Source organism: Mytilus trossulus, chromosome 4, assembly GCF_036588685.1.
Source record: "Mytilus trossulus isolate FHL-02 chromosome 4, PNRI_Mtr1.1.1.hap1, whole genome shotgun sequence".
Classification (NCBI taxonomy): domain Eukaryota; kingdom Metazoa; phylum Mollusca; class Bivalvia; order Mytilida; family Mytilidae; genus Mytilus; species Mytilus trossulus.
This window is the reverse complement of record NC_086376.1, coordinates 89,501,045-89,521,732: the sequence shown is the minus strand read 5'-3', so window position 1 is coordinate 89,521,732 and position 20,688 is coordinate 89,501,045. Positions and strand designations below refer to the sequence as shown.

At 30.9% G+C, this 20,688-nt stretch overlaps 1 protein-coding gene across 1 annotated transcript; it reads right to left on the bottom strand.

Moving 5' to 3' along the window:
* Nucleotides 1–364: 364 nt before the first annotated feature.
* LOC134716257 (uncharacterized) lies at nt 365–20,415 on the bottom strand. The gene is made up of 5 exons (XM_063579138.1): nt 20,382–20,415; nt 17,603–17,874; nt 17,438–17,560; nt 940–1,332; nt 365–451 (listed from the first exon to the last, which is right to left on the bottom strand). Exons 2-5 carry the CDS (start codon nt 17,871–17,873, stop codon nt 444–446), a joined length of 795 nt encoding a protein of 264 aa, XP_063435208.1. The 5' UTR covers nt 17,874; nt 20,382–20,415; the 3' UTR covers nt 365–443.
* Nucleotides 20,416–20,688: the final 273 nt, after the last annotated feature.

The window sequence follows — 20,688 nt, the reverse complement described above, 5'->3', positions numbered from 1 at the left end:
GCGTATTATTTCGATGTGTAAAGTGTATACTACATGTAGATATATATTGGTTAAAACGTTCCTACATGTATTAAAAGTAATTTTAGAAAAGCACTTCATACATAGTAAATTTTCCCAAGTGTGATTTGTATTGTAACAGAATTAAGCCGTTTGAGAAGATGAGCTGTTAACTAGGATAATCCTGTGAATGTATCTACAGGATTAAGAAGTTCAGTGTTTGTTTCTGGCTCATGACTGCAATGTTTGTTGCTGGTTCATGACTTCAGTGTTTGTTACTGGTTCATGACTTCAGTGTTTGTTACTGGTTCATGACTTCAATTGGTGCAGTGTTATAAAATGTATGAATGAAAAAGTCAACACAAAATCCCTACAACAATTACATTTTATTTCAAAAATGTAAAAATGTTTATCAATCTTTGTCCGTTTAGGTTTGTAATCTGCGTTTAATATCCTGCAAAATAAAATATAAATGTTATTGCATACCATGGCTAATGATTTGAAGTTTTCGTATTTATTTAATTCATTATTCAGTTAAATCAATCTAAAACAATATAAAATGAGAAGAAGATTTTTCTTCTCGAGAAAACAATGTTTTTAAATTAGGTGTTATGAATCAAAGTATTTTAGATATAACGTTTCCCTTTTTAGAAGACATATATCATGTGGAATTCTTAAAATAAACTAGCACACTCTTTTTGCTGCAATTACACGAATGTATACATAAAACTGACAACAATTTAATCAAGTCTGTCCCCTGAATAAGGCATGTCATCAATTTTGCAATGTAAAACCATCTAGGTGGCACTTAGCAATATGTCAATATTAAGCATGACTTTTTGTATTCAAACAAATTAATAATTGTTAATCATTCGTTGATCAATAAAATGTTGTCCTAAAAAAAATTGATAAAACAATCATTTAAAGCAAACGTTATCTTACCTTTTCCCTTTCCATATGAATAGCTGTTCAAACCACCATATCCACCACCAACTCCACCTCCGATACCACCTAATCCACCTCCGATTCCACCGATTACACCACCGACACCACCAAATCCACCACCGACACCACCGAATCCACCTCCGATACCACCATAACCACCATATCCTACAGATACTGGTACTTTAACAACAACGGCTTTTCCGTATCCTCCGTATCCACCGCCGATTCCACCATATCCACCTCCGATTCCACCATATCCACCTCCGATTCCATATCCTCCATATCCACCTCCGATTCCATATCCTCCGTATCCACCGCCGATTCCACCATATCCACCTCCGATTCCATATCCTCCGTATCCACCACCAATTCCGTATCCTCCGTATCCACCTCCGATTCCGTATCCACCTCCTAAACCTCCTAATCCGCCACCGTATCCTCCTAATCCACCTCCGTAACCGCCATATCCTCCTTTATAGGATGCGCTGACGGCGCCAAAGATAGCCAAGAGAATACCGACTGAGATTTGCATTCTGCAATAGTCAAGAAATATATAAGTTATGGATTATTCAATTGGAGATTGTTTCAGATTTACGAATTTAACATTCTGAAGTAAAGATTTCAAAATCTGATCGTGCATGGGGTAATCAGTAGCTCTTTACAAACAAATCTTACGAGTAAAAATAATCGTAAATAATATTTAATTGTCACAACTTTAATTATTTTAAAGACTTTGAGTACGGGAGTATATTAATCTACTGTTTTCTAGGTAAAACATACAATTTTATTTCTCATGTTGTGAATTCAAATTTAAACATAAAATAAAAGATACGCGGCACTAGATTACACTGGTAGCAATAATTCTTTTTGAAAGGGTCATTTTGGTCTGATCAAGTCAAATGATTGAAATTACTGCAAGAGAAAAACTTCATAACTTTTTTATACTTTCAAATGTTTCAGACGCTGTTCTTATTGAAAGTCATATTATGTAATTTATTCTGTTATGGCATGTAAATATGACAAAGACGGCGTGTTATGACGAGCGATAAAGAGCTGTTTAGAAAGTTAAGAAATAAATATCCCGTTCTAGGATATTACAGCGCTTTTGAATTATATATCTAATGGGATAATTGTAAATTTTGGAAATTCTGAATAACCCTGTAGTCTTGTGATATTTTCAACTACATTTTAGGTCCAATAAATGGTAAAACATTTAAACTGTTTGGTGTTTCATTATAGCTAGAAAGTTTATACTTGAGATACAAAATTTATTTGTACATGGTTCTTAAACAGATTCAATTAAGGTTTTGTTGTTCATTTTTTTTTCTATATATCGTATTTTCTAAAATATTTTTTGTTTATTTCGATACCACTGAGAATCGATTTTTTAACTGCAACTCTTACAATTGTTTGAAATAGGTGTAGCACACGTGCATATACGATCAAAGCAACTTGATTGTACAAAAAACATTGTTTCTATATCTATTGTAATTTAATTTCTAGATAGTATAATCCTTGACAATTAACAATTATTAAAAATAGTAACAACAAAAATTGTAACATTACAGGTCACCGTATATCCTTACGGGATAAGACTCACACAGTATATTGTTATTGTCAGTGACTCTTCGACTTATGAAATCGTATCACTATTTTGTGTTACCTGCTTTTTTTCAAATTCCGTACAAAAACGTTTCCCATGTCTAACATTTGACATCTTCTGAATCATACAGTAATTTAAGCAAAAACTATCCGCCACTTTATAGAATGGTTGACGACTCGAAAGCTGGACAAATTGTGTTAAAACCTAATTATTAAATACACAGTAGTTTTCATAGGCTTCATTTAATCTAAACTATGGGCATTTTGCGTCTTATCAGGAAAACTATATACTTAAGAGGTATATTGGAGTTTTTATGATATGGCTTTTCAAAAATCACACACTATTGATTCTTTATTTATAGCTTCCCGGAGCATATATCATGGATCATGTTGGTGTGATATAGAAAACAAATATTTGAAATTCTCTATTTATTGTCCGTACGGTGACAACTAGGCGTCCTTTGTTTTATAAATTTTGATTGCTTTCTCATTAACATTAACAGCAACACTTAATGAATGGCTATTATCTATTTTATTGAACCATAAAACTAATTTTTGACTCTTCACATTGAATAATCCGCCTTGCTTTTAAAAAGTAAAGAACTTTTTATATAATTTGACATTTATAAAAAAGACAGTTGATTTTAATCGGTACAAACAATGCCTTAAAATTTGTTATTTCAAAGAAGGACCACTCATTGAAACACATGTATTTTGATATTTTTCAATACATCTTATGTAACTTTTATTAATGTATACTTGAGGGTATTCATCATTTTGTTTTCTCATTTAAAAATCAATTTTCATTGCCACTTTTAAAGTACTCATAAAAGTCCTTAAACATGTATCACATATGCTTTTATTTAGGAAAAAGAACTAAATGATTTGTGTATAAAAGTAAAATAAATCAAAAAAACAATTCCAGTCGATTTTCCAGGACGCAATAAATGAACTTTGATAACGGAATATACATGTACGTATTAGAAAAGTACAGCATTAAATTCAGAAACAATATGACGGTTCAACAAACCACTTCTTTAATACTAAGTATAAAGTCTTTAATTCATGAACGAATAATAGGTTTTCTTGACTACATTTTTTATTTTAAAATATTAATAACAGATGAGAAGTGTTTACAGATTTTCAATGAAAAAGGGACATTTGTTCGACGTCACAAACGACAGCATGTTTCGACTCATTCATTACTTTTGCATCGTTTAGCAATAAGCAAGTATATTGTGTAATTTTTGCTAATGCAACACTTGTATCGAACAAAACGTATAGAACGACACAAACAAAATATTTTCTCTTTCAGAATCGACAAAAGGTTAATAATTTTTGTATAGTTGGAAATGTAAGAATTGATTTTCTACACTTATTATAACAATACACAGACTTGACTTGTTAAGACACTTACTTGATATGGTGCGATGGTCCAGTGTTGTACTGAATGTATGGTTTTTGAAGCCTTATATATTGTTCGTTTCATAATAAAATATGATGTATTATACATGTTACCACAAATTCATCAAAATAATTTATGCAATTTTATGCTGATAACTGTTTTTAACGAACACTAGATCAAAATTCGTTTTTTTAGTGTTATTTTTTTTTCCTAATTCATAATTGTTTAAAATTCAAAGACTTTCATATTTTGCGTGTTATGAAAAATCTGTGTCAGCATTACTATTGAAAAAAAATGTGAAACAAAATTACCGTATTTTTAACGATAAGTTCGAAATGTGGAATTCTAATAGAATAAAACAAATTGTAAATAACTCGTTTAATAATTTATTGCGTCCGAAGTGCTTTTCTGGATTTACCTTCATCAGAAACGCTCAATGGTTATCGATCAATAGAACGAGTAGGTAACACCTTATTCCTGACGGCCATTATCCGAAGAAAAGGGTGGATTAAACTTGGTTTTATAGCTAGCTGTATATCCTGCTGTTATTTATAGTTCCGTTGTATTTTCAAAATTTTGTGGAAAACATTTACGAAGACAAACATAGTAAATAATAGGTTAATACAAAAACAAAAAAGTCATATCGTATAACCCTCAAATTTTCAATTGTGTTTTAGAATCTACATATTAAGTTATAGCTTCATGACTGGGACATCTTATGTTTTTATTTAGATATTTTGTAACTAACAACGTCCAAAATCTAGTAATGCCAAAAGAAACCTTTACAAATAAATCAGAAACACAACAGGAGAAAATGTATTTTTGTCATTTGTACTCATTCATTTCATCAGAAATAATTGTGTCAACATGATCAATGCAGCTAACTCTTTTATGCTATAAGAAAATTGAAAAATCTATACTACTTAAATTACGAGTTCCCATTTGTAAGCCAGTATGACCTAAACATAACGATTCAAAGAATTCAACTATATATACATGTATAACCAATAAAGGACAATTTATGGTGTTGATTAAAAATTACACCATATTAGGGCCTTTCGTTCTTCATATAACAAATACTACCAATACTTTACAAGTGCCTGGTCGAATCCGATAACTATAACAATAGTATATGTCACAAGTGTTTCCTAATTTGTATGTTCTATCTCTGTCTGTTGCACCATCAAACGTTATATTACAGATTTAGCATTTCATCCCAGGCATAGATTACCTTAGCCGTTTTTGGCACAATTTTTTTGGAATTTCGGATGCTCAATGCTCTTCAACTTTGTACTTGTATGACTTTATAAATATTTTGATATGAGCAAATTTTGCTAACGTGCATTATACAGGAAAGATCACACCAGATTTATCTGAAACACATTCAGAAATCAATTCACGTGACTTAAACATATATACTCATAGGAAGTGAAAATCAATTTTAATGTGTAACGAGAGGCGAAATATATCAGAGGGATATTCAATAATATTACATAATAAATTCACAATCACCTACCTCACCTACCCTCTTCATGCCGGGCGGCATTTGAAGCCTTATCTTGGGTTTACGTTATGAGATTCTATTTACTCTGCCTGGTGATTAGCTAAACGAGAAACCTACTACCTGTAGGATAATAAACTCACAACGCCGTGGATTTAAACAAACAAACAAACCAGCAGTAGTACACAAAACACAACATAGAAAACTGAAGACTGCGCAGCACGTAGTCCATAAAAATCTGGGGGTGATCTCGAGTCCCCCGGAATTGGAAAGCAGATCGTGCTCCATAAGTATCACCCGTTGTGTTACTCATGTTATAAAATAACTCGTATTAGGTCTTATTTAGTAAGTGATGATTCGAAAAGGGAATAGGAATTTGTTTACGATAATGGGAACATAAACGCTATCAATAGTTTAGTAATTAATCTCTATCAAACCACATCTTCCAATTTTGTATATCAATTCAGTGAAAAACAAATCAGACAGACTTTCTTGGCTACAAAATTTCAAAGAAAAAGATAAAGATGTTTGAAATTAGCTGTTTAAGTAAAAAAAAAACATCATCAATTTTTGAATTCGAAAAAACAAATGGTTATACAACAATATTAAGGGATAATGCATATATTGATCCGTAAACTAGATAGCTATATTTCATTTGTTTTTAACAAAATGTTGAAACATATTGGTTTTTTTTCAATTGAACAAGGGGTTTGCTTATATGTAAACACAATATGCTGGGAAACCACACATTTTATGATACATTGTATTTTGACGGTCGAGAATCTATTGTGCAGTGGTTGTCGTTTGTTGGTGTGGTTATTAGGTGTTTCTTGTGTCTTGTTTTATTTTTATAGATAAGCCCTTTGGCTTCCTTGTATGAATTGTTTGACACTAGTCTTTGTAAACTCTATTTATTGGTTAACCTCAGAATAACTGACGAACAACGACTTTACAATAGAAAACTCTGCAATGAAACATAAATTAAAATCAGATCTGTATTGAATCGATACATTCACACGAAGGAACAAGCGAATCGACTATTACATTCACACGGAGAACATGCGAATCAACTATTACATTCACACGGAGGAACAAGCGAATAGACAATTACATTCACACGGAGGAACAAGCGAATCGAATATTACATTCACACGGAGGAACAAGCGAATCGACAATTACATTCACACGGAGGAACAAGCGAATCGACTATTACATTCACACGGAGGAACAACTCTTTCGACAAAATATCAGTACATTGGAGCATAAATAAATAACCGTATACGGTGCAGGAAATGCTTACCCTTCCGGAGCACCTAATTTCCCTTTCAGTTTTTAGTGGAGTTCGTGTTGTTTCTTATTTCTTATTTATGACTGATGACGTAAATGACCTTTGTTTACTTCTTTGTATTGATTGTTAATACTGTCTGTACATGACCCCTTTTGATAAAAAGCAAACATTTCATCTATGTTTTCCTTAAGTATTTAAATATATATATTTGGTAATACGAAAAACAAATGTACTTGCAATATGGTTCTTGTTAATTAAGCTCTCTCATTTTGAACTGCATGATTCGTTTTTTGTTGTTGTATTCAAAATGAACTGAATTATCTAATAGGGCAATAATTTAATCGTTTACATTTTTTAAGGAGAATGACTCAATATACATTCAGCTTATGACATTCATGGTCATAGTTTATCAAGGTGTAATGGTGTGGTAATTATGATCTAGTATCGGAAATCAAATTTCAACTCATATCAGCGAAATACAACATGTTTCTTATATACATATTTTTTAAACAAATAAAGTTCAGAACTGTTCTTCCTACGAAATATCAGCTGTTAAGTGTTTAGAGTTTAGAAAGATAACCATAGCTCGACCCATCTCCATACAGAGTAGATACTGCATATGAGTATTCTCAAAATATTAGCTCTCTCTTTGATATATTCTATTATCTGTTTTATATGTTACATGATTCTGGTCATTTCTAGTACTCTGAATTTGAACGACAAGCATTATTTATTTTTGTATATAAAATAATTGAATTAAATAATAATGCATAACTGAATTTAATCGTTTAGGTACATTCTTATTCAAATTCAGGCTTCAGCTGTTTACCTTCCACAATGACATTTACGGTCATAATTTGTCAAGGTTTAATGGTGTGGTAATGATGATTTAGTAACAGAAATCAAATCTTATTTCATCTAAGCAAAACTAAACACGTGTCTGACATCTATTAATCTTGCACAGGGTTAATTTGTATAAATGCCTGTAGCAATACACTGGTTAATTCATAATCATTATGACAATCAAAATACTACGTCGATTAAATACAACGGTTTACCTGATCCCAAATAAAGACACACACAATGATAATTGTATTAGATAACAGTACTAAAAGTGCACAGAAGACTTCACAGAAAGCATATCTAAATACGGTGATGATTTTCAAAATTTTATCAAAGATGTTGCCAATTTCATTCTCAAATGATGAGAAAACTGCCTGCAATTTATTGTGTCTAATTTATATAAAAACACTATCATTGTCACTTTTAAAACTTGTTAAACAAAGCATATTTGTGTTATACATCAAATTATTGTGGTGATGATGACTTATGGAATTACATCAAGTCAAATAAATTATACACAGAAGAGCTTCAGAAGTAATTATTATAAGTCATAACGCTGATATAGTATAAATGTCAGACAAGAGAAAGTCGCATGCGATCCTATTTCTTTTAGTTTTGACAAAACGTATAAGAGAGTTATGTGAATAAAACTTAACAATAACGAACAACACATGATCAAGATAGTTGGACATTTTTCATGCATATACTTTGATTGGGTGACATAGAATGTGAGTTATCAGCGGTTGTATTTGACGTTACATCATCTAGATATTTGGTAACTCGTTTTAGAGATGGACTGCTATCATACCTGTATCCAGGGATCAACCCAATATTTAATATCATCACTCTTGATGTTTTAACACTTTCTATATCAATAACAATTTTAATATGTATTTGTATTTTCACTTGTAAAATGATAGTTACGGCAGTACTACATGCATGTGATAATAGGTATAAAAAGTATCCGTAATCAACATTTACCTTAACCGTATTTGGCACAACGTTTCAGAATTTTGGGTCCTCAATGCTCTTCAATTTTGTATTTCGTTGGCTTTACAACTATTTTGATATGAGCGTCACTGATTCACTGATGAGTCTTATGTAGGCGAAACGCGCGTCTGGCGTATTAAATTATAATCCTGGTACCTTTGATAACTATCACATGAACCAGTGTTTGCAAGCATTACAAAACATAACAAAGTAATAATAAACAATAAGTTAAAAACGGATTTACAAATCTGATCAATAAAAAAACGCAAGTGACAAAACCTCCAAAAAGATACTAAATTACAGATCTGAAAGTAGTTGCAGTTTCAGAAAGCTAGTGCTAAGCCAGTACCGACTCATAAAACAATCATTTATGATGTATCTAAGACTAAAATATCAATCAGTACACTTTCAACATCCAAAAGAATTAGAGTAAAGAGAATAGTGGTATCTTGTACATTCAGAGTATAGGTATCGGCTGAGACTGGGCATGTTCATAAATGTGTAGCAATGCCGTATTCACAGTTATTTACAGGTTCAACCATACTTCCAATTGTACCTCTATGAGAATTTAGTAAATGTTTTAGGTTATTGGAGGTAACGAAATCTGATGTTTAATAGTTTATCAAAACACATCGATTATGTATAATGAATTAACAACATCACTACAGAAACGGGAATAGCAAAGAGATGACATACAACACTAGTAACCCGAATGTAACTTGATCGGACAAAAACGCATTAACGCTGTTTAAATGAAATTAATCGTCATTTGATAAAGATTGACAAAAATTAAAAATCATTTTTAATTTATTTCAATGCATATCAAATCATTTTAATCGGTACGTCTAAACACCGCTCAGGACCTCCTGAGTGCAATCAGGACATACAAAGTGCACTCAGGACATGACATATATGTTTTAGTGGGTGGCGAAGGTATGCATTCAATAGATAATTTAATTCTTCATCTTATAGTTTTTGTTTTTATAAAATAAATTTAATATTTAAGAAGTTATTTGAGTTTTCATCGGCACGCGCCGTTTTTATAAAACATGTCAGGCATGACCGATGATTATATTGAATACCAATTATCATGTTGATTAGGTCGTTTGATCTTTAATAATTAGAAGTGATTAGTGAGGGGTCTAACCTCATACATGAAAGCTTGGCAAACAAACAAACCAAGATGTCTTTTGAAAAATATAGAACAAAGAAGATATATTGTTTTGGAAAAAAATGTTAAATAAACATTTCGTTTTGTTTGTAATAATTGAAGCTGGTTGAGAAATCTACATATATTTGGAAAATTTTCTTTCAATTCACCTCATTTGAAAACGTTCAAAAATATAGATAAAATTTATTGCAATATGTGGCGTCCTTGGGGATCAAAACCCCGTTTCAACTACGAGGAGTGTTTCCAGAGATTGAGCAAGGTATATTAATTTAATAGATAAAAATATATCGTAAAATATTTTCTTTGTATAGATTTTCAAATTTTATATAATTCTTTTTCAATACCGAAAAGTGTTAGTTATATTCTTAATTCAAAAATCAAGATGAATAAGTCTTTCGTATTTTCATATCTCTAGATATACTACAATAGACTTTAATTGCATTGTTCCATCGTGAAAAAAAAGAACATATTATTTACTATTAAGCTAACAGTTAATCACAAAAAGTAGCGTTGTTTTTATTTTATCAAATTTCGTTCAATATACGGAAAAGTTTTAGTTTTATTCTTTAATATTTCAAAAATTAAGATGAATAGTTCTTTCGTATTTTCATATCTCTAGATATACTACAATAGATTTTAATTGCACTGTTTCGTAGTAAAAAGAATTTTTGATACACCTTTTTATATATAATTTATTTCCTAGCTAACAGTTACAATTACGAATAGTAGCGTTGATTCTTTTTTAAATTGGTATCATTGCGTTTTTTAATACTTTAATATTTATATATATATATGTGTTTTCTCTATTTTCTTGTGGTTAAGATTCAATCAAAATTTCATTTTGTAAAATTTATTCCCCTATTGAAACTCGTTCTTGTCCAGTAATACATTCCTTGAACGAGGTTTAAAACGGAAATAAATTTACTTTTCATGAAGTTAATTAATTTTGTATATGGAGCCCGTTTTTAACTATAGAAACCGTACTGACCAAAATAAATTTTTCAAACAATCAAAATCGGACTTGTGCACTAATTTTTTTACAAACAACACAATTCATAAACATCAATAAAGATAATCCAATTAATTTTGTTGATTGGATGATTCACGGCTCAGTAGTTGTGTAATCAGTGACACGTGCCCTCATTATTTAAAAAAAAATAACATATCTATCTAAGTTCGATTTCAAATTCTACCAAAATTTAATACTTAAATGAGCAGCATGTAACGCATATATACATCCATCCTGTGTGCAAATACGATGACTATAAAGGGTCCTGAGTGCACTTTGTATGTCCTGAGTGCACTCAGGAGGTCCTGAGCGGTGTTTAGACGTACCCCATTTTAATGCCAGTCAAATAGCTTCGCTTGCAGGCGTTCAATTTAATTCAAGTTGGCGGTAAGTTACGTCAAACAAATAGGCCACGCCCCCGTTAAACTATTTCAAACTGGTATCAATTCGTTTTAAACCGTGTTGCGACCCGAGATTTTAACAGGTAAATCACTCAAGCAAAACAACATCGATGTATCTTTCGTTTATTTGTTTCAAACTTTATCGACTTAAAATTATATATATAAATGCGTGTATTCTTATTAAAGTAATATACTTCACAATTTAAACAAATACAATAATCAATACACGTAAAATATAAGGAATTTAAATAAAAATAATAAAATATTGATGCACGGTTTAAAAAAATCAAAACTTATGAATCTGTTAAAAATAAAATAGTTAGATGTTTAACATATTTTTTATTTGCCCAAATGCAGTAGATCTTTATCTCACATATTCGTTTCAAAACTGGCTGAGTGCTATGAAAACTTGTGACATGTAAGTAACGTATGGTCCATTGCAATTTTGGGTATTCCTGTATATTTTTGTTTCTCTTTTTCTGTCTTACTATAGTGTACTCGTTAATTAAATATACTTTACACTTGTAAGTAAAGTGTCTTCCAAAATTTATCTATTTCTCACATAGTTTAAATCGATGTATCTTATATTTTCGGTCAACAACAAATATTCCCTAGCTGTATATTGATATATGAAATAGCTTGTAATAAAAACAATGTTGTGTTAAATAATAAAATGAATGAACATATTGTTAACATTTGTTGAATTTAATAAACAGTTAAGTCTTGCACAACATTGTAAATAAAGGAACAGCTCAATAAACTTTTAAAACTGTGTCAAATTGTAATATCGGTCACTGACGCGAAACGGGCGTTAATTGCAGACAAGCAGCACATTACGGTAATTGTGAATTGTGGTTCCGATTCTGTAAAGGGATTATTGTGCTGTCATTCACCGTGACGTACAAAAAAGTCTTGCTATAAAAAACATATATTCTGTATATATGAGATAAATTTTAGTCTGCGTTAACGATGGGTTGATTGATTTAAGTTTTACGACCTTAAATAAATAAATAAATAAATAAATAAATAATCTTTATTTCAAGAGGATGATCCCATTAGTTAAAACTAATCTTCCTGAGAGTCCTCAAAATAATAATAACATAGTTATAAGTACAAACAGTATAATAAAGTTATATTATACACAATATACAATTGTATTGAAATAATAATGAAAATGCATATTAATTTGCACAATTGATGAAAAATTTGTAACATTTTGTTTTAAAAGATACAAGTGTATCACTCATTTTGATTTCATTTGGTAAACTGTTCCATATTTGAGAACCTGAATATGTAAATGTTTTCTTTAAAAAATTTGTTTTTGGTTTTGGAAGATTTAATAGTTTTTCATCAGCTGAACGTAAGTTATAGTTTTGATTATTAGTAAAATGAAAATTTTCTTCTAAATAGTTAGGAACCATGCCATTAACTGATTTAAATACAAGTATTGCCTTTTGGTATTGAATTCGTTTTTCCACATTTAACCAGTGTAAACTTTTAAACAATAAACTGGATGATGTCATTATGTCAGCTTCTACTATAACCCTAGCAGATTTCTTTAATAATTTATTAAGTTTATTTATTCCACTTTCACAACAACTTCCCCATATATTGCAACAATAATCAAATAATGGCAGAATATAAGCATTAAAATAGATAATACGTATATGCATAGGTAAATATTTTCTTATCTTTTGTAATAAGTTGATTCTATTTGATATAGTAATTGACATTTTATCTATTTGCTGATTCCAATTTAAGTTTTTGTCAATATATAAACCAAGTAGTTTTTCACAATCTACATTTTCTATTTGTTCATTTGAAATATTTATATCTAAACTGTTTCCAGTTAAACAAAGCCTTTGTTTTGAACCAATAATCATTGATTTACACTTTTTGGCATTTAATTTCATACAATTTTGCAAACACCAGTTTTCAATAACATGAATATCATTTTGAAGGTTAGAAGCTATCTGAATTACATCATTACCTCTACAATGTAATGTAGAATCATCTGCATATAAATCTATTAATGAATGTTCTATATTAAGTGGTAAATCATTGATATATAAAATAAATAACAGAGGGCCCAGGATAGAACCTTGTGGTACACCAGTTTTTATGCATTTAGTATTAGACATGACGTTATTGACCTTAACTTGTTGACTTCGTTCAAACAAGTATGACTTAAACCAGTCTAGTGTACTATTTGAAACATTATAATATTCAAGTTTTTTCAATAAAATTATATGATTAACCAGATCAAAAGCTTTCTTTAAATCTAAAAATATAACTCCGTTTATCTCTCCATTATCTATATTTGCTAACCATTCATCTACTAATTTAGTAAGTGCAGTAGTACACGAATGCTTAGGTCTGAAACCTGACTGTGTAGTATTAAGAAGGTCATTGCTATTTAAAAATATATACAAACTATTAGCTATATGTCGTTCTATGATTTTAGAGAGACAAGGCAAAACTGCTATTGGTCTATAATTATCAGGATTACAGGCATCGCCACTTTTAAAAATTGGGCATACTCTTGCAGTTTTAAAAATACTTGGAAATTTACCACATTTGATACTTAGATTAAATATATATGTTAAAGCTGGTGCTATGACATCGCTGCACATACTCAAAATATTTGGTCCGACATTATCTAAACCAGTTGCTTTCGACTTGTCAAGTTTTTTTAAATACATATTTACATCTAAAATACTCATTTCTGGTATAATGAATTTTTCACTACCCCTTTGTAACTTTGATTTTATAAATTTATTGAGTGCATCAAAATTGGCACCATCATCACTATTACATAATTTGTTATCAACTAAACCTTCAGCAATATTTGTGAAATGCAAATTAAATGTATTTGCTATATCAACATCATTTTGAATTACATTATTTTTATATTCTAAATGCGTGATATTATTATGTATTTTTTTAGGATTAAGACTTTTGACATACTTGACTTGCTCTAAGTCGACATTCTCTTACGTCTTATGCATTTTATTTACGTTTAGGGCATATTATATAAGTCTACCTACCAAATTGAAATCAACATAAACATTATTAAAATAAACAAGAATGGAAAAGAAACAATTATGCACTGTTGCTCTGATATAATTTTTATTAACTATATACGGTAATGTCCAAATTAAAAACTAATTATTATTATTATATGTGGGGGTTTTAAGGACGGCTTTCCTACTGGAAATTGCGCCCTACATGTTCCTAATGTTGTTTTTTGACAAAACAAAAAAAAGAATGTACTTAATGTTTGTTTTTTTTTTCTTTTGTTGTGAGTTTTAAAAGGACCTAAAGTGTGTCGCTCATTTTTTTTTAAACAGATGTTACTAACTTGCTTTTGAAATATTCGACTTAAGTTTCGATCAGTTGCCCCAGCCAGTGGTCCCGTGAGAATCGTGTATACGCACTATCTCACGGAGGTACTAACCATGGTAGTGTAGGTTAGTTGCAAACTGGAACCAGACATTGACCTGTTCTCTGTCTGATGATCAGTCAGGCAGAGGACACGCCACTGTCCAGACCCCGAAATGCAAAAAACTGTTTCATGATATACCCCCCAAAAAATGCCAAATTGTCTATATACATGTATATATATATATAAAAAGAAAAATATGTTAACTTATTTCTATAATAAAATACTGGACTGTATATGCTTCTATATTATTATACTAGGATGCTCAAGGATTCCAGTTTGAATTGTACTTGCTTGTTTTTCCAGTAAGTACATGCGATGTACTTGTGCTGACGCCATTGTTAAACAAGCTACATACACGACAATCTGGTTAAATATTTTACATAATTTCATACCCTGTATATCACGACTACCATGTCAGGGGGTGACCACTGGTTGGCACCGCTAATCTACTTGTCTATATGTTGTGTCGATGACTTATCATGAATTATAATGAAAAAGGTGTAATATATTGAGCAGCTTAAATATGTAAATGAATGAAATGAAAATTAACTATGTAGTGCTACGTAAGTAGTGAATTCTTAATCGAGGTCGAGTTGAAAGTTTGAAGATATATAGGGAAGGTAGCTATTCTGGTGTTTTGATGTAGATGAATATAGCATGATAAAAAGTCTTTAATTATTAAAAGTATTCATTAACATATTTACTCCTGGATCACACATATTCACTCCGGATCACACATATACACTCCTGGATCTCACATATACACTCCTGGATCACACATATTAACGCTAGGAGAACAGATATTCACTCCCGGATCACTCATTTCCACTCCAGGATCACACATATTCACTACCGGATCACAATTAAACACTCCTGGATCTCACTGGTTCACTCCCGGAGAAAAAATATTCACTCCCATATTACACATATTCACTGCTAGATTTTGGTGGGATTCAATTGCTCAATCTTTAGTTTTATATATATTGCTTTGTTTGTTTGTTCGTCGATTTATTATTTTTTTGCCATAACGTTGTAAGATTTTATCAGTTTTTAATTTTCTGTTGTTATCGTCCACCAATTTTTTCTCAGGTGCAGATACCTTAAAACGCCAAAGTTCATGTGAATGCATTACATCTATGATAAAAATTATCCGTAGATGACCATTTATTTGGTGGACAAAAACTTCATGTCAAAATTGTTGGCGGAAGAAAAATGACACATTTTAAGTGCATTTACAAAAGCAAGATACTTGAGACTTGTAATTACTTCTCGACATCTATTTATTCGTGATTTGTAACTTCTTCATTTACATTGTAGTATTGGTGGATCAGGAGGCTCGAGCATAATTGGTTAGGTACCATGCCTGTTACGACGTAATGGAACCTTTTATGTGAATAAAAGCAAGTTGCAGCGTCAGTTTTTGTTTATATTCTACAAAAGAATCATCCGGATATATCTGAACCTGTCTGAGCCTGTTGTTCGAAGGTTGTCGTTTGAAGGTTTTGTTCATAGGTGTTTCTCTTATCATGTTTTTATATAGACAAGACAGTTGGTTTTTCTGTTTAAAGGGTTTTCTAAATAGTTATTTGTGGGCCCTTGATATCTTGCTGTTCGGTGTTAGCCAAGGCTCTGTGTTTTTACTTTGAATAATAACTGTTATTTTTTTTTACATTTTATTGACTAGGAAGGAGATTAGTTTCATGGGCACTCATACCAAATTATTTTATTTGTGTAGGTTTTGAAGGGCACGAAGACAAACAAAAAGATCGTGTGGTGTTTGTAGTTTTTTGTCCGTATTCATACGTATTATTTCTTTGTGTAAAGTGTAAATTACATGAAGATAGATATTGGTTAAAGCGTTCCTATTAAAAATAATTTTAGAAAAACGCTTCGAACATAGTAAATTTTCCAAAGTGTTATTTGTATTGTAACAGAATTAAGCCGTTTGAGAAGATGAGCTGTTAACTAGGATAATCCTGTGAATTCATCTACAGGATTAAGCAGTTCAGTGTTTGTTTCTGGTTCATGACTTCAATGTTTGTTGCTGGTTCATGACTTCAGTGTTTGTTACTGGTTCATGACTTCAATTGGTGCAGTGTTATAAAATGTATGATTGAAAAAGTCAACACAAAATCCCTACAACAATTACATTTTATTTCAAAAATGTAAAAATGTTTATCAATCTTTGTCCGTTTAGGTTTTTAATCTGCGTTTAATATCCTGCAAAATAAAATATAAATGTTATTGCATACCATGGCTAATGATTTGAAGTTTTCGTATTTATTTAATTCATTATTCAGTTAAATCAATCTAAAACAATATAAAATGAGAAGAAGATTTTTCTTCTCGAGAAAACAATGTTTTTAAATTAGGTGTTATGAATCAAAGTATTTTAGATATAACGTTTCCCTTTTTAGAAGACATATATCATGTGGAATTCTTAAAATAAACTAGCACACTCTTTTTGCTGCAATTACACGAATGTATACATAAAACTGACAACAATTTAATCAAGTCTGTCCCCTGAATAAGGCATGTCATCAATTTTGCAATGTAAAACCATCTAGGTGGCACTTAGCAATATGTCAATATTAAGCATGACTTTTTGTATTCAAACAAATTAATAATTGTTAATCATTCGTTGATCAATAAAATGTTGTCCTAAAAAAAATTGATAAAACAATCATTTAAAGCAAACGTTATCTTACCTTTTCCCTTTCCATATGAATAGCTGTTCAAACCACCATATCCACCACCAACTCCACCTCCGATACCACCTAATCCACCTCCGATTCCACCGATTACACCACCGACACCACCAAATCCACCACCGACACCACCTCCGATACCACCATAACCACCATATCCTACAGATACTGGTACTTTAACAACAACGGCTTTTCCGTATCCTCCGTATCCACCGCCGATTCCACCATATCCACCTCCGATTCCACCATATCCACCTCCGATTCCACCATATCCACCTCCGATCCCACCATATCCACCTCCGATTCCATATCCTCCATATCCACCTCCGATTCCATATCCTCCGTATCCACCACCGATTCCACCATATCCACCTCCGATTCCATATCCTCCGTATCCACCACCAATTCCGTATCCTCCGTATCCACCTCCGATTCCGTATCCACCTCCTAAACCTCCTAATCCGCCACCGTATCCTCCTAATCCACCTCCGTAACCGCCATATCCTCCTTTATAGGATGCGCTGACTGCGCCAAAGATAGCCAAGAGAATACCGACTGAGATTTGCATTCTGCAATAGTCAAGAAATATATAAGTGATGGATTATTCAATTGGAGATTGTTTCAGATTTACGAATTTAACATTTTGAAGTAAAGATTTCAAAATCTGATCGTGCATGGGGTAATCAGTAGCTCTTTACAAACAAATCTTACGAGTAAAAATAATCGTAAATAATATTTAATTGTCACAACTTTAATTATTTTAAAGACTTTGAGTACGGGAGTATATTAATCTACTGTTTTCTACGTAAAACATACAATTTTATATCTCATGATGTGAATTCAAATTTAAACATAAAATAAAAGATACGCGGCACTAGATTACACTGGTAGCGATAGATCATTTTGAAAGGGTCATTTTTGGTCTGATCAAGTCAAATGATTGAAATTACTGCAAGAGAAAAACTTCATAACTTTTTTAGACTTTCAAATGTTTCAGACGCTGTTCTTATTGAAAGTCATATTAGGTAATTTATTCTGTTATGGCATGTAAACATGACAAAGACGGCGTGTTATGACGAGCGATAAAGAGCTGTTTAGAAAGTTAAGAAATAAATATCCCGTTCTAGGATTTTACAGCGCTTTTGAAGTATATATATTTTTTCATATCTAATGGGATAATTGTAAATTTTGGAAATTCTGAATAACCCTGTAGTCTTGTGATATTTTCAACTACATTTTAGGTCCAATAAATGGTAAAACATTTTAACTGTTTGTTGTTTCATTATAGCTAGAAAGTTTATACTTGAGATACAAAATTTATTTGTACAGGGTTCTTAAACAGATTCAATTAAGGTTTTGTCGTTCATTTTTTTTTCTATATATCGTATTTTCTAAAATATTTTTTGTTTATTTCGATACCACTGAGAATCGATTTTTTAAACTGCAACTCTTACAATTGTTTGAAATCTGTGTAGCACACGTGCATATACGATCAAAGCAACTTGATTGTACAAAAACATTGTTTCTATATCTATTGTAATTTAATTTCTAGATAGTATAATCCTTGACAATTAACAATTATTAAAAAAAAAAGTAACAACAAAAATTGTAACATTACAGGTCACCGTATATCCTTACGGGATAAGACTTACACAGTATATTGTTATTGTCAGTGACTCTTCGACTTATGAAATCGTATCACTATTTTGTGTTACCTGCTTTTTTTCAAATTCCGTACAAAAACGTTTCCCATGTCTAACATTTGACATCTTCTGAATCATACATTAATTTAAGCAAAAACTATCCGCCCCTTTATAGAATGGTTGACGACTCGAAAGCTGGTCAAATTGTGTTAAAACCTAATTATTAAATACACAGTAGTTTTCATAGGCTTCATTTAATCTAAACTATGGGCATTTTACGTCTTATCAGGGGAACTATATGCTTAAGAGGTATATTGGAGTTTTTATGATATGGCTTTTCAAAAATCACACACTATTGATTCTTTATTTATAGCTTCCCGGAGCATATATCATTGATCATGTTGGTGTGATATAGAAAACAAATATTTGAAATTCTCTATTTATTGTCCGTACGGTGACAACTAGGCGTCCTTTGTTTTATAAATTTTGATTGCTTTCTCATTAACATTAACAGCAACACTTAATGAATGGCTATTATCTATTTTGAATTTATTGAACCATAAAACTAATGTTTGACTCTTCACATTGAATAATCCGCCTTGTTTTTAAAAAGTAAAGAACTTTTTATATAATTTGACATTTATAAAAAAGACAGTTGATTTTAATCGGTACATATGATGCCTTAAAATTTGTTATTTCAAAGAAGGACCACTCATTGAAACACATGTATTTTGATATTTTTCAATACATCTTATGTAACTTTTATTAATGTATACTTGAGGGTATTCATCATTTTGTTTTCTCATTTAAAAATCAATTTTCATTGCCACTTTTAAAGTACTCATAAAATTCCTTAAACATGTATCACATATGCTTTTATTTAGAAAAAGAACTAAATGATTTGTGTATAAAAGTAAAATAAATAAAAAAAACAATTCCAGTCGATTTTCCAGGACGCAATAAATGAACTTTGATAACGGAATATACATGTACGTATTAGAAAAGTACAGCGTGAAATTCAGAAACAATATGACGGTTCAACAAACCACTTCTTTAATACTAAGTATAAAGTCTTTAATTCATGAACGAATAATAGGTTTTCTTGACTACATTTTTTCTTTTAAAATATTAATAACAGATGAAAAGTGTTTACAGATTTTCAATGAAAAAGGGACATTTGTTCGACGTCACAAACGACAGCATGTTTCGACTCATTCATTACTTTTGCATCGTTTAGCAATAAGCAAGTATATTGTGTAATTTTTGCTAATGCAACACTTTTATCGAACAAAACGTATAGAACGACACAAACAAAATATTTTCTCTTTCAGAATCGACAAAAGGTTAATAATTTTTGTATAGTTGGAAATGTAAGAATTGATTTTCTACACTTAATATAACAATACACAGACTAGACTTGTTAAGACACTTACTTGATATGGTGCGATGGTCCAGTGTTGTACTGAATGTATGGTTTTTGAAGCCTTATATATTGTTCGTTTCATAATAAAATATGATGTATTATACATGTTACCACAAATTCATCAAAATAATTTATGCAATTTTATGCTGATAACTGTTTTTAACGAACACTAGATCAAAATTCGATTTTTTAGTGTTATTTTTTTCTTCATAATTCATAAATGTTTAAAAGTCAAAGACTTTCATATTTTGCGTGTTATGAAAAATATGTCTCAGCATTACTATTGAAAAAAAAATTGAAACAAAATTACCGTATTT